The 16,576-nt window shown below is 31.8% G+C and overlaps 1 protein-coding gene across 1 annotated transcript; it reads right to left on the bottom strand.

Moving 5' to 3' along the window:
• Nucleotides 1-1,908: 1,908 nt before the first annotated feature.
• Nucleotides 1,909-9,984, bottom strand: DEFB114 (defensin beta 114). The gene is made up of 2 exons (XM_057698225.1): nt 9,918-9,984; nt 1,909-2,051 (listed from the first exon to the last, which is right to left on the bottom strand). The coding sequence occupies exons 1-2, from the start codon at nt 9,982-9,984 to the stop codon at nt 1,909-1,911; spliced, it is 210 nt and encodes a 69-aa protein (XP_057554208.1).
• Between the last annotated feature and the right edge of the window lie 6,592 nt (nt 9,985-16,576).

Genomic DNA, 16,576 nt, shown 5'->3' with positions numbered 1-16,576 from the left:
CCCACTCCCAGGAATTTTTTTCTTAATATTGAGGTCTGTCTCAGAAATGAGCCCAGTCTGGTCAGTTTCAGGATTTCATAGGAGTAGATTTTCTCAGCCCCTTCATGTATTGGTAATTATCACTTCACTTACCCACTATTACATTGGAAAATCCCTCCCAGTTATAGCTGATGTAACGAAATTGGCATGCTATTCCGCCAACAGCATTCATTGTATGGGACTCTTCTATTCTTACATCCATAAAAAGGCTGCATTTCTTCCATCTGATTTCTCCCATTCAGATACAGATTTCACAAAGGCTTCTAAAGCTATTGGTGTTTTTTTTTTTTTCTCCACTCATTTGTATGATAAGGTATGTGGGGATATCTTGTTACCTAGTTTGTTATAAATTTTTTCATGAGTTTTGGTTTTATTATTATTTGCTCTATTTCTAACAACTATGTTACTGCTCCCATCCTCCAAAATCCCTCTCCTCAAAGTTTTAACGTAAATCTTGAATTACTTTGCCTTATTTTGCATTGCATTCAACATTTCCAGCTTGTTCCTTATTCCTAGAGCTCTTTACATGTTTCTTTCTTCTGTTCTCAAATCCTTGAATTTGATCCTTATATCTGATTCTTGAGCCTACAGAAGTACAGACTCTGGCTGACCTCCTTGCCTCTAATGGGTGCATTCTACTTGAATTAAACATTTTTCTTTTGAGGTATACATCACTTAAACCCCTGGTGGCTATATGATGTCTATCTTGGTACAAGCTGTTTAAGGTAAAACATTCTAACTAGGTTCACCACATTTTCAATTAAAAAAAAGAAAGCAATAATCTTGGGCCAGTAGTTAAGTTAGTTTTAAAGAATATGATGATTAAAAATATGTTTGAGGACCTTGTAGAATACTGATAAAGGTTGATTCATCTTTTGCTTTTAGCTGGAAAACAAATTCTAGTCTTCATGTTTCTTCCCCAACTTTTAACATTACAGAGACTATTTGTGTTGTTTAATACTTATATGGAGGCTAAAATAACAGATCTTTATGCATTTTCCCACCCCATCCATGCTTATTAAGGAAACACAGAGCTAATATTTTATGAGCGTAAGCTATAGACAAAGTTTGGATTGTATTTAAACCCAGTTTAACAATACAGTTGACCTTTGAACAAGGAAGGGGTTGGGGGTTACACAGCTGAAAATTTAGGTGTAATTTATAGTCAGCCCTTTGTGTACACAGTTCCTCTGTATCTTGGTTCCTTGTTTTGGTGGTTCTGCATCCTCAAATCCAATCAACTAGGATGGTGTAGCACTGTAGTATTTACTATTGAAAAAAGTTAGCATGTAAGTGGACCTTGCAGTTCAAATCTATGTTGTTCAAGGGTCAAGTGTATTAGCATTAGATAGTATTAAAATAATATGCCTTTTTGAATGAGAAGGACCTTGGGGGAAGAGAGGGAAGGCCAATGAGCATCTCCATACTCTCCTGTAGTTCATGCATTCATCTTGTACTTAGGTTTCCTGTCTCTTAATGTCAATAACATGAGGATGATATTTAGACAACTGATAAGCCTATGGGTATTCATTTTCATGAACCAACTTTCTGGAGGTCATGGTTCAGTTGGGAAACGTTCAATTGTGTAAGTTTAGGTGAACAAGCAACACATTAAAAGTGGTCCGACATTGACGCAAACACGTTATCCATGATAAGAAATTAGCACCAGATATGCCCCTTTCAAATCTCTAACTTAAAGAAAATAAGAAAGATCCTGCTTCATTCCATTGAATACATAATTAACATCTACGAAGGAAGATATCGATATTGTCTTACATGTTTATTTATTATAGGGCTTCTAATTACATTCCAACACCCCTCTACACTGGTGCACACATGACTTCTTTGGTCAGAGGTAAATCTTCCTTTTCAAAATAAATCGTCTTCAAATGGTCTCTCAATGCAGCAGATCTTACTTGGTGACAAACATATTTCAATTTGCTTTTCATATTTAGAACAGCGTCTCTTACATTGACCATACAACCTTGAGCATTGATCAGGATCCACCAAGGCTACAGTAAAAGAGTAATTGAAATTACCGATCTCTTAATTAAGAACACATTATTTAGGATTATAAAAATACTATGTGTACATTATAAGAAATTTGTAAAATGCCAAAAAATAAGAAGATGCTAAAATACTATATATCCCCATTATATATATAAAACTGAAATGTTTTTAATTAATATATGATTAGATTTTATGACATATATTGTTCTTCTCAACAAGATTCAAGATTTTTAGAGCTACATAATATTCTTTTGAAATTATATATGACGATTTATTAATTTCTCAACTACATCATATTTAAAATTTTACCAGGTTATTATAAGCAAATTTGTATTCCATATTTTAATATTTACATGATACATGTTTAGGATAATTTGTGAAACAGTTTGATTCTGGAGTTTTTAGTTTATACACTGCCACCAACAACGTATGTAAATTTTACCCTCAAATAAAATGGTATCCATTGCAGTTTTTTTTAAAGATTTATTTATTATTTATTTATTTATTCCTTTATTTTTGGCTGCATTGGTTGAAGGGTGTAGGGTCTGTGTCTAGATATTTATTTATTTATTTATTTACTGCATGTGCATGTCTAGTTGTTCCAACATCATTTGTTGAAGACACTCTTTGCTCCATGATACTGCCTTTGCTCCTCTATCAGAGATCAGTTGAATGTATTTATGGGGCCTATTTCTGGGCTCTCTATCTTGTTCCACTGATCTATTTGTCATTTTTTTTACCAGTACCCCACTGTCTTGATTAAACTGGCCTTAGAGTAAGTCTTGAAGGATTATTATTATTAAGGATAATAATTTTGTCATATTTATCACAAATTTTTCAGTTGGTTTTTTTTTCATTTAGTTAATGGTAGTTTTTAGACAGTAACAGTTTTACTACAAGATAATGCATATTCATTTTCAACAGCTTAAAAAGTCTTATAATTTTGACATGCAGAAATATATGGAAAAGTTACTGATTTTCAACATATTTTTTCACCCTCACTGTAAGATAATATTCTCACATAAAGTCTTGTCATTTTTATATTTTATTTATTATAATATTTTTTCTTTAAATCAATCATAATTGTCAGGTATGTGGTTAACTTCATTTCTACTAATTTATTAAATCATTACATACTTGTCTCATACCAGTTTTTGAAAAATTCTCTCCATGCCTACAAATGATTTCATTATATTCTTAATGTCGATAATTTCTAAATTCTTACAAACTCTAGACCTGTATTGACTATCTATCCTACTTTGTGGATATATCTGTGGGTTTTTGAAATGAAACCAAACAGCTAGATTATTAAAATATATAATAGAAAAATCACTTATTATATTTAATTTTATATAAATAAATTTTCTAAATGAAGCAAAACTTGCTGGAGAATGCCCAAACATAAATGCTCCACAAAGAGTATTATTAAAAATTAAGCTCTGGTGTAAACACCACCTAGGTCAAGCAATAAAATATTGCTGGCATTACATCTGTGCTGCTTTGAAATCATATCCCATTCTACTCAATCATTTTCAAAATAAACTATTATCTTGACTTACAACATTTTGTTTGCTTATTTTAAAGCTTATGTGAAACCAGCTGCACAGTATATACATATTTTCACTTATATTTATGACAGTTATTAATATATGTTGGGTGAAATACATGCTTTTATTTTTTTCTTTTTCTCTCTCCTGTCTCTTTTTTAATATATATTAGTTATTTTTTTATGGTTCTATCACCTTACTATTGTGTAGTTATGTTATGTTTTTTTATTCTTTTACTAGTTTATGTTAGAGGTTTCAGCTACTCAAAATCTTATTAAAAGTCATTGCTTTTTTTTTTTTTTCTGTCTCTGGGCTTCCAAATGAGAAGATAATTTTCTTTTGTCTAAACAATGTTTTCTAAGAATTTCTATTGATATAGGGGTGCTAATGTTGAATTCTGTTTTTGTTTGACAGAACATATTTTTATGCTACTTTCATTCTCAGAGTATTTTCATTTGATACAGACTTCTAGATTGCAGTTATTTTCTTTCAGAACCCTGAAGACATCATTGCACTGTCTTCTGATTTCCTTCTTTGTTTTTGTTGGTGAGAAGTCAGCTCTCAATTTAATATCTGATCCTTTGAAAGTGATCTGTTGTTTTCCCCAACTTTTGCTCCCTTCCTTCCTTTCTCCTTTCCTTCATCTTTCCCTCTCTTCCTCCCCCCGTTTTTTCTATTTTTCAATCATTAATTAATTAATCAAAATCATTAATTTTCCTGTTTAATTCCAGATAGTTTTTTCTGATTTATCTTTCATCTTTATTAAATATCTCAGCAATTATGCATTAACCCCTGCTTAACACACTCATTATGTATTTAATTTTGCTTTATTTATTTTTCAGTTCTGGAGTTTTACTTTTGTTCTGTGTTATAGTTTTTATTTCTATGTCACATTTTTAATCTTGTTTCTATTTATTTAAACAAATTACACATAGTTTTTTAAAAATCTTGGTCTTATAACTCCATTAGCTAGATGCCTTGTTAATCTGTTCATGCATGTGTTGGTTTTTGGTTTTTGAAAGGATAGTCTTGTTTTCATTTGTTCCTGATTATTTTTGTGTTACACACATTGTCAAAGAAAAATTGAGGAAATAACTTGAGGCCTAGAGAAATATCTTTCTCCATAAATGATTTATTATTATTTTTGCTGCTGGTTAGAACTGCCAACCAACCTTCTTGGATTGTCCTAAACCATTTATAGAATTTAAAGTAATGTGAAAATGACCATTAGTCCCTGGGACAGCTAATGTCATTTTAACTTAGGCCTAGTTTGTAGCTTTCTGGGGTATGAATCAAAAACTTGCCAGTTTTTCCATAGTTCTCCTTCCTTCTCAGGCTCTGAATTGCAGTTTCTGTCCCAGAAGTAGCATAAGGCGATTGGATTTCTATTTTTCAACTTCTCTCCTGCCTCTTCAAGAATGGTTGAAAGATTGATCTCAACCAGATCTTTTTTCTGTAATTTTTAATTGATCTGTTAACTTTGCAATGCTTTTAAACAGAGTTTTTTTCTCTCATTTTTGTTCATCCATCCCTCTTAATAGGGAAGCTATAGTTTAAAACTGTTATAATTTTATAGTTCATTTTAACATTAAAATTTTATAGTGTGTTTTAACATTTTATAGAGTAAACAAATCACTTCTTATTTTTCAAAATCTTTGTATGGTATATATTGATAGTTCTTTCTAACTGCAGAGTGAATATGGGTTTTACAGCCATAGACTTTGAGCTTGGATTTTAATTCTGTCATCTGTTAGCTGTGCAGCTTTGGGTAAGGTACTTAAGTTCTAGGAGCCTTAATTGCCTCACTCACAAAATGGAGACAATAGCATGTAGTTCACGGTCTTTTTGAGACATGATGAGTTAATATGTATGTTTACAACAGTGGAATATAATAGTTTTTCACAGATTAGGAACTAGTATTTAATGGTAAACAAAAGACTATAGTTGAAATTAAAATCGTACTGAGTACGACTTTTAGACCATACAGTAGACTTTGTTCTGAAGATAAAACAAAATGTGGAGGCAAAGAGATAAATTCACAGATAGACTAATTAAGTATCATGATAAAAGAAATATGTTGGGTTAAATGTGAGGACAGATGAGTGCTTATTATGATGATATGGTATCACGGGAAAGTGATACCATATGAAATGGTACCATGAAAATGTAAACCTTAAAAAATGAGTGAGAGTTATCTGGATGAATAGAAGAAGTGTAAAAAGAACACGAACCAGCAGACAAAGTAGTATGATTCTTATTCTAGAGTTGAAAGAGGACATGAATATCTTTAGGTCCAAAAACGAATAATAATCAAAAGAGTTTTTATAGATTGAAAACCTATGTGTCAAGTATTGTTTTAAATATTTTGTATGCATTTAACTGTTATAAAACTTTGAGGTAGATACTGTTCACATAAAAAACTTGAGGCTTTGGGTGACCAAATAATTTGCCCAATGATGCAAAACTAATACATGCTTAACCCAGGATTTAATCTTAAATTGTTCCAAATCCAGAATTCACACTTTAAATATTTAATCCATGGCTTGCTTCTACTTTGAAAAAGTTGGAAACTGACACATGAAAAGCATTCAACAGTTACCTGAATATTGCCTCAAAGTATGTCCTGCTTGTGATAGATTTGGCTCTCTTTAGGAGCCTGAATTATTTTATGACTAGAGAGAAATATGAAGATTAAAAAATTGGAAGTTTTGTGGTTGATGACAAATAAATGGGACTCTTAAAATGAATGTTTACATGTGGAAAGAATCATTAGTAATAAATTCTTGATAATGTACTCTTTCTATATGCTTCATAAGTGGTTTTCCAGGCTGCAAACTGAATGTAGAAAAAAATTTTACTGTAGGCAAATTTAAATAAAATAATTCTATTTGGCCCTTCTATTTGGAATTCTTTATCAATTCCCTTTCCTTTGATATGTCTTAACTCAAAGTTGGACAGTAATTGGGAACTTTGTATCGCTTTCCGTTCTCCATCTCTTATCCACCTCTTATTTAGATCTTAGAATTACATTTTTGTTTTATTTTCTTTTCCTGAAACATTGTCAATTTGGCAAGGGTTATACTTACTCATCTCATGGCTTGCACCTGAATCTTTACAATTGAAGAGATTTAATATCAATTAATAGTACCACCATGTAAAAATCATAGAGGATTCTAAAATATTAATATAGGTATTAATTTATTTGGTCCTTAGCTTATTCAAAAATATTTAAACAATTTACAAGTTGGGGAAGGTCTAATAAGGAATTAAGACTAATTTGTAAATTACCTTAACTAATGCAGATTAATATGAACTAATCATTACCACATGAGAGGCACGAGTGTCGTGTTCATTTGTGATATAGCAGCTTTCTGGATTGGTTGGGAAGTTATTTAGCTAATCAACAAAATCCTGACCATGTTGAAAAGCCTATTTATTATTATGGGTTTTACTTTTCTCCTTACATTTTATCATATTTCTCAAATAACCAAATTGCCTTGGTGACTGACTCAGCTTACTTGTAAATTGAATAAAACCTAAAGCACCAAGACTGAATCTGTGTTTTCACCAAAATTGCAACACAGATGAATGTCTCTCCTTCACTGTTTTAAACTCAGACTCCCGTTCACCATGCAGTAGATCATGCATAAATCTTCCAAGGCCACCGTATTTTTGCTGTTTGAGATCCATGGCCTCTTCTGAGACATCTTAAGAGCTGGGTACACCTGAACACTATCTTGTATTCCTTCTGCTCTACTACTTCCTCTCCTTTTTTCTTTCTACTTCTATTCTTCTTTTATTTCTTGAAATATTGCAAAACAGTCTTCAATGTGATAAATACTTTGCTTACATTGTTTCTTTTAATCTTTTCAAAACCTTATAAAATTAATATTACCATCCATTGTATACTTAACTAAAGCTTTTGCCACAGCTCTAAAGGAGCCCCAGGTCCTTAATTATAAACCCTGACACATTTAATGGCAAGCTCACTCTATAAACTACGATAGTATGTTATGTTCACTATCTCTATGGAATATTTTATGCTTGCATTTCCCCTAAAATATTGTCCCTTCCTTCATATTTAATCAAAATTGGTATTAATCTCTTATCATTTTACAGCTGGTCTCTCCAGCATAGTATCACTCTGGTTGGACCAAACACTCTCGTCTGACATCTTCACAAAGTATTCACTTAGATTAGACACTTTTTATTGCTTCTTTGATTGCTTTAAGGTTTTACCAATAGTCAAACCACACCATTGTGCAACCGATGTATGCTACTATGAACTCCTTCAAAGCCACCCACTCTGACCTCTTGAATTACCCTTCCTGTTTTTTTATTTGATCTATCAAAGGCCACATATAGAGCATTCTGTCCATTTCAGCTGGCATTATAACTTAGTATCTGTTAGAATGATCAAAAGGTAAAGGAAAGATTGTGGTCATAGTCATAGATCAAGTGTTTTCATAGGCTTCCTTAGAGTTTTCTGCAAGGCTTAGTAAATGTAGAGTTTGATGGTATAGACCTTATACATCCAAAGTGCAGCTATCCTCCTGTGTGACCACACTGTTTTGGACCAAATTATCTATTCAGTCTTTTATTTAACTTCAGTGCCTTCTATTATAGGAAGCATGATGAAGTATAAAGAACAATATATTGGGATCTGAAAAGTCTGGATTTGCATTCCACGTATCACAGATATTTCTATAAGTGTGAACTTGAAATATAATCTTTTACGTCATTTTCCTCTTCTATTAAAAGAGGCCATGACAGTCATCTCATAAGCTATCTGGAAGGTCAGATTAGATTTTTAATGGGAAGTTATGGAATGGGTTTGGCATATACTAGACCCTCGTATTTACTTATTGTCTTTTCTTTCTTTCTGTTACCTTTCAAAGTCTAAACACAAGTGTCTTACTCCCAATTTCAAAACTTTTCATCAGGGAAATCAGGGTATTCTCCCAAACCTCCACTATTGCCACAATTGCACCATTCTTACTCTTTGAAGCATATTTACATAGACTTCCTAAATCAAGCAAATCCATTGATTTATCTGAGTTTACTCAACTAGCTTGTAAGTAATGCCTAGAGAATTATTGTGTCTTTTATTTCTGTTTCCTCTGAGTCTAGCATTTTGTTCAATAATTTACTAGGTCCTCAATGTTAGATGGTTATTGATTGACATACTAGTACCATATGCCTCAACACATTCCTTAATCTCTACCCATTTCTTAAGCTTGAGGACATCACTTAGACCGCTTTCATTATTAATAACTGTAATAATAGCAATGTCTATAATAATAATAATAATAATCATAGTACCTAAATTGGTAAGCTAATTTTCAGTTTGTGGAGCCACTTTCCAATACATTATTTCAGTAAATGTTAACTGAGGTAATTAACAGGCACAGACTTTTATATCAGACGTTTCATTTTTTTTTTTACAATTATTATTGATTCTGCTGTGTTTTCTTTGTTTTTTGTTAAGGACACTGACAAATCACTTAAATTCTTTGAGCGGTAAGTCTCCCAAGCTATTGAGTAGGGACCTAGTAATAATATCTAGATTTTCTAAGTTTGAATTCAGTTCTACTTCTAATACAGGTTGCACCTTTTGAATTTCCAACTCTCTAAGGCCAAATTAGCACACTTAGGGGCATAAATTTATGTCTCCCTTAGAGAGTCTGGATTGCCTCAGTGGTAACACATATTAAGAATAGCATGTAATCACCACCAGGGGATTCACTGTACTACATATTTTGATCACTTATTTTTAATTGACTCATAAAATCATTGCTATATTCCTTTACTAATGCATTAACTAATTCAACAAAGATTTTTTGAGGTACTATTTCTTTACTTGCCTTTTTGTTCTCACTGTATCTCATTGCCCAGCATATTCTGAGACTATACCCAGGATCATTTTATAGATTCTGTTATTGATATCCCAAAAGATACATACTGTTGTTCTTAGTGCATTCATCTTCCCTTGGGGCCCACATTTATTATAAAGTCTTCACTGATACAAGAATAAATAAATTTAATAAATTATGATTTTCTTAATAACTTGAATATCAAAACAAATCAAGGCCTCCCCCAAAAAAAGAGTCTCACCTTAATCAACTGATTTTATTTGCATTTTAATTTTCAAAATGAGATAACATATATTAGTATAACTATTCTAAATGAGGAAATTGAGATTCAACATAATCGAGACTTTTTAATTGCAAAGACTATTAAAAACCTGCATTTTCTAATTCATAATTTAATATTTCTAGTTTTAGCTAGGAACTATATGAAACATACAAACACACCAGAAGCATCTATTACCTGGTAGAATGAAGGTCACATAACACAGAAAATGAAGAAGAAAATAAAACATCTTCATTCTGTAGAAGGAAGCTGCTGAAAGTTTTAACAACTAGAACACTTTACAAAAAGCCAAGAGAGATTTACTATTTATAGTTTTCTAATGGAAGAAAGACTCTCTTTTTCCGGAAATTGTTTTAAATTTGTGTTCTTATCTCTGCTCCACTGACTAGGGTTGTGGGCAGAATTGAAAACACTTGACATTAATTAGTCTTTAGGGAGGAATCTCTATGTAGAAGATAGTTGTAAACATGACATTTTTATATCAATGGTGATCAATTAAACATCAACACAAAGGAGCATGCATGGAGTGGGCCTGAGATAAATATGTACCGTTTTAGATGTAAAACAACTGAACATTACTTTGTCAAACTCCTGATTATTTATCAAAAAATATTCCAATCACTAACCTGGTATTCAAATTCATCAGTATGTTCATATATCCAAACTCCTACCTTATATCCAATTATCCCATTAGCTTCCCCAAATTATTCATTTACCAAAGCCTGGATATTACATCTCATTTTTTGTCACTGATTTTTATTACTTTTTTTTCATCTGTGACTTGAATATTTATGAAGCTCTGTTTCTTCCTAGAAAAGCCCAACTAGTGTCCACTTATTTTAAAGTTTCTATCACAGTAAAACAATAAATATTGAAAAAATAACTTGTAATGAATATATATAATTTCCTACCTCAATTTCCCTAATCTTATGTGTTCTGGTTACTATAAACGTAAGAATTTGTCTTTGCTTGGCAACCACAGAGTATATCTTTTGGTTTCCAGTTTAAAAGAAAAAAAGAAAAGGAAAAAGAAAAGAGGATTCAGACCACTTACACTTTCTCCTGTGATATCTTTCTCCTCAAATATTTGAGAGTTTTATTAATTTTTGAAAATCTCTGTAGGTATCTTTAAACATTTAAATATTTTATCTTTTCCCCACCAACTTTAGCCACAACACTAAGTCTTCTCCATTTAAAATAAAGGCATTAGTCCCCTCACCACTCATGCCAACATTTTTCACCACTTTACACATCTCATTCAGTTGTTGCTACACATTTCCTTTTAAGTGGTCTAGAATAACATTTGAACTGTATGTATAAGCAGAATCGAAGCAGAAAACTCAGGCTTTAAAGTTTGTAATACAATAAGCATCACGAATAATATTGCCTTTCTAAAAATATGTTTAATGTGAAAACACTTGTGCTAATCAAAGACAACTGTTCATGGTTTCAAAGTCAAGCAGATTGCTACTATTATTTTACTATTATTATTTTCTTTTGTTGTTATTTCCCTTTTTTCTTTTCCTTTCTTTTTTCTTTCATTTTTTAAGTGGAAGTATAGTTGACAACCAATATTGGTTTTAAGTGCACAACATAGTGGTTTGACATTTATGTATATATTATATACATTATGAGTAAGTCTAGTAGCCATCTATCTACACAAAATTATTGCAATATTGATGCTGTACATACGTCCCCATGACTTATTTATTCTATGATTGGAAGTTTGTATTTCTTAATCCCTTTCATTTCTCCCACCCACTTCCCCTCTGGCAACGACCAGTTTGTTCTCTGTATCTATGAGTCTGTTTCTGCTTTTTTTGTTATTGTTCATTTGTTTTGTTTTTAGATTCCAAATAAAAGTAAAATCATGTGGTATTTGTCTTTCTTTGTATCACTTATTTTGCTTAGTAAAATACCCTCTAGATCTATCCATACTTTTGCAAATGAAAGGATTTCATTCTTTTAATGACTAATATTCTATATATAATATTCCATTATATACATAATATTCCATTATGTATATAATGGAAACAGGTTTCTTCCATATCTTGGCTATTTTACATAATGCTGGGATAAACAAGGGGTGCATATATCTCTTTGAATTACTCTTTTCATTTTTTTTCGGATAGATATCGAGGCGTGGAATTGCTGGATTGCATGGTTTTTCTGTTTTTAATTTTCTGAGGAAACTCAATACTTATTACTATAACCATTTATATTGCATCAGCTTATCTTCCTAACAACAGTGTACAAGGGCTCTTTTTTCTCCACAACCTCATCAACACTTGTTATTTGTTGTGTTTTTGAAAACAGACATTTAACAGGTGTCATTCTAACAGGTGTGAGGTGGTATCTCATTGTGTTTTTAGTTTGTATTTCCCTGATAATTAGTAGTATTGAACATCTTTTTGTGACTCTGTTGACTATCTATATGTGTTCTTTGGAAAAATGTTTCTTCAGGCCCTCTATACATTTTTAATTTATATTGCTTGTTTTTTTGATATTAAGTTGTATGTGTTCTTTGCATATTTTGGATATTAACCCCTTATAAGCTATATCATTTGTAACATCTTTTCCCTTTAAATAGACTGCCTTTTGCTTTATATTTTTGATGGTTTCCTTCTCTATGCAAAAGACTTTTAGCTTGATGTAGTCTTTATTTATTTGTTTATTTATTTATTTATTTATTTATTTATTTATTTATTTATTTAATTTATTTGTTTAGCTCTCCTTGCCTGAGGAGACACACGCACAAAAATTTTGCTAAGACTAATGTGAAAGAGTTTATTGCCTTGTTTTTTTCCTAGGAGTTTTATAGTTTTAGGTCTTAATAATAGTCTTTAGTCCATTTTGAGTTTATTTTTTTGTGTATGGTGTTAGCGAATGTCCTAATTCTATTCTTTTGCATGTAGCTGTTCAGTTTTCCCAGCACTGCTTATTGAAGAGACTGTCTTTTCTCCATTGTATATTATTGTCTCCTTTGTCATAAATTAATTGACCATAAGTGCATGGGTTTGTTTCTGGGCTTTCTGTCCTGTTCCTTTAATCTATGTGTCTGTCTTTGAGCCAGTACCATACTGTTTTGATGACTGTAGCTTTGTAGCATAATCTGAAGCCAGGGAGCATCATTCCTTCAGCTCTGTTCTTTCTCAAGATTATTTTGGCTTTTGTGTTTCTATACAAATTAAACATTTTTTTGTTCTACTTCTGTGAAAGATGTCATTGGTGTTTTGATAAGGATGGCATTGAATCTGTACATTGCCTTGGATAGTATGGTTGTTTTAACAATATTGATTGTTCCAATCCAAGAACACAGTGTATCTTTCCATCTGTTTGTGTCTTCTTCAATTTCTTTCATTAGCATCTTATAGTTTTCAGACATTTCTTAGTTTTTAATATAACCATTTATATTGGAGTAGCCCAAATTATGTCATTTGAATCTGTCATCCTCTTTTAAGAACATGTAAAGAACTGAAGCCCTAAGTCCTGTAGCTCTCAAGAATGAAGCCTGCCAACACATGCATGACTGAGTTTAGAAGATCCTTCAACCCTGTTGAGTATTGAGATTACTGTAGCTCAGGCCACCTACTTCAGTGCAAACTCGTCAGAGATCTTGAGACAAAAGCACCAAGCCAAGCTGTTTCTTAAATCCTACTCACAGAATCTATGACATAATAAAGGTTTTAAGTTGCTACTTATTGGGGTAATTTGTTATGCAGAAACACAACATCTTGTCTTACAGTCTTTACCTTTTAATTACTATGCTCACAATATTTATTTACATTTTAAAAAATTACAATATTGTTGTTTTTAAGCCTGCCATCTTGTATTTGTTTTCTGTTTGTTCTCCATCCCTATGTTCATTTATCTTTCTTTCCCTTTCCTGCCTGTGTATTTTTTATTATTACATTTTATCTACCTCATTTGCTATATATTTTTTGTCCTTTCCTTAGGGTTTATAATATAGTCTTTAATTATCAAGTATAATATAAGGGCCTTAAAATCCTCTACTTCTATTTTCCCTTTCCCAAGATTTGGGCTATTATTGTCATTCATTTGTCTCTGCAGTGCTATAAACTGCACAATATATTATTACGTTTGCTTTAAGCAATAAATAATCTTTCATAGAGAATAAAATTGAGGGAAAGGATATTTACATTTACCTACAAATTTACAAATTCCAATTCAATTTGTTCCTGTGTGTGAATCCAAACATTTATCTTATATACTTTTCCTTCTATTGGAAGAATTTTGTATATTTGTTCAAGAAAGATCTGCTGGAGATGCATTATTTCAGATTTTGTTTGCTTGAAAGTGTCTTTATTTCACTTCCATTTTCAATATTTTTTTTTACTGAGTAGAATTTTAGATTGACAGAATTTTTTTCAGTATTTAAAAATGTCGATACATTGTCCTTTGGCTTGCATAGTTTCTGACAGAAAGTTTGCCTGTATTCTTTTCTTTTTCATAACAAAATTATTGAGACTTAATTCATGTACCAGACAATTTATCCATTTAACTTGTACAATTCAGTGGTGTTCAGCACATTCACAGAGTTGTGTAACCATCACCACAATCAATTTTTGAATACTTTTTATACCCAAAAAGAAACTCTGTTCTCTTTAGCTATCACTCTCCCATCCCCCGGTAAGGTCCCCTCCCTCTAAGCCATAGGCAGTCCTTCATCTACCCCCTGAATCTACAGATCTGCCTAGTCTGAACATTTCATATAAATAGGATAGTGCAATACATGACAATTTGTGACTAGCTACCTTCATTTAGCGTAATATTTTCAAAGTTTATCCATGTTGTAGCAGGAGTCAATACTTCCTTTCATTTTATTGTCAAATAATATTCCATTGTATAGATATGCCACATGCTGTGTGTTCATCCATCAGTTTATGGAGATTAGGGTTGTTTCCCTTTTTTGGCTATTATGAATAAAGATGCTATGAACATTTGTGTACAAGTTTTTGTGTTGACATATGGTTTTACTTTTCGCGTATGTACCTAAGAATAGGACTGCAGAATCAAATGAAGACTTCATGTTTAATCTTTTTAGGAAATGTCAGACTTTTCCAAAGTGTTTGCACCAATTTACCCACCCACAGTGTATAAGAGTTGTAATCTCTTCATATCCTCACCAATATTTCTTAAGGTCTGTTGTTTTGGCTATTGCCTGTTTAGTGGGTGGAAAGTGGTAACTCATTGCAGTACTGATTTGCATGCCTGAGATCGCTATTGAGGTTAATCATATTTCTATGTACTTGTTGAACATTTATATATCTTCTTTGGAGAACTGTCTATCCAACTCCTTAGTCCATTTTATAATTGTCTGTTTTTTTTTTAATTGTTTAGTTGTAGATATTCTTTATATGTTCTCAGCTACCATGGTTGGGAGACTGCTGGTTTTCAAGGCTACTGCAGAGCTGGGGGAGGTTGGAAGGTAATTGGGCAGTTAAAATGCCACAAAGGTAGATGTTCTTACTGAGATTTATCATTTTTTCTTGAATATATGCTCCTTGGATTTTTGCAAGTTTGTGATAAATTTGCAGAGATCTTAAAAAGTTGATGTTGACAATTTTTTGCCAGTGTTTTGTTACTTATATAAAGGGGCAAATTTTGGAGTTCTTTACTTCATCATTGCAGAAATCTTGCCTATGATTCATTATGTATTGTTTCTTTTTGTTTTTTTACACTTTTGTTGTTTGGAAGTTATGCACTGATTTATATTGCTGTGCAACAAACTACTCTGAAACTTGATGACTCAAAACAAAAACCATTTTACAATGCTCATCAGTTCTGTGGATCAAAAAGTAACACAGAGCATAGTAGGAATGGAATGCCTCTTTTCTTCTGTGCTTGGGCCATTATCTGGGAAGACATGAAGCCTGCGAGTGAGTTCTCATTGATTAACTTCTTATTCTCCTTTGTAGTGTCCAATTTTCTTCTTAGTATACTTTAAGTGTTATTCCTTGAAATTTCAGACTTTTTTTTTCTTCTCAATCTATAATCTTCCTGTGGGTGATTTTATCTCATTGCTTCAATACATGGCTCCTCAAATCTATATTTGAAGCATATTTTTTCTTTCCTGAGTTTCATACATGTTTACAGTAGGAAAATCTAAACTCAGAATGTCATAAATTTTTCTTTACTATATTTCCTAATGAATGACTGTGTTGTTCATCAATTTTAAGTAGAAAGCCAAGATTTACCCTTTCCTCTAAAATCTCAAATTGACTGAACTTTTTTCATTTCCTCTAATCAGAATTCTGACCTAAATTTTTATATTTTCCAGATATGTGCTATAGCTATATGTAAAAAATACACTCAGTGGAGACTTTAGGTTCTAAATGTCAAGCATTTACTGATGGAAAGCTTTATAATTCATAAGATAGGTTATGTTAACAATTTAATATTGTAATAAAATTAATGTGGAATGTGGAGAACTGGAAACACAATGAGTTTATTGAAGACAGGGATGAGGACAGAAACATTAACTACAGAATTACAAGGTGAAGTAATTAAACAAATTCTTAAGGACCAGGAGAGAAAACTCTTGGATTGGCTGCCTATGTTTAAAATTGATTATGATAAATAATTAGCACTGGATGGCAGACTTAGAATTGATTTTTCTTTTCATCTCTAAACATTTCTATAATCGTCCAAATGTTCTTATCAAAAGAAAAAATATACCTTCAAAATTTTTAACTTGCTTTTATTCTCATCACATTTCACTCCTTTTGAGTTTCGTTTGATTGCTCTTTCTCACAATTATATTATCATACTGTCTTAATACATGACTAAAATGTTTATGACTTTGT

This window comes from Hippopotamus amphibius, chromosome 11 (assembly GCF_030028045.1).
Source record: "Hippopotamus amphibius kiboko isolate mHipAmp2 chromosome 11, mHipAmp2.hap2, whole genome shotgun sequence".
Classification (NCBI taxonomy): Eukaryota; Metazoa; Chordata; class Mammalia; order Artiodactyla; family Hippopotamidae; genus Hippopotamus; species Hippopotamus amphibius.
This window is presented reverse-complemented; position numbering and strand designations above follow the sequence as displayed.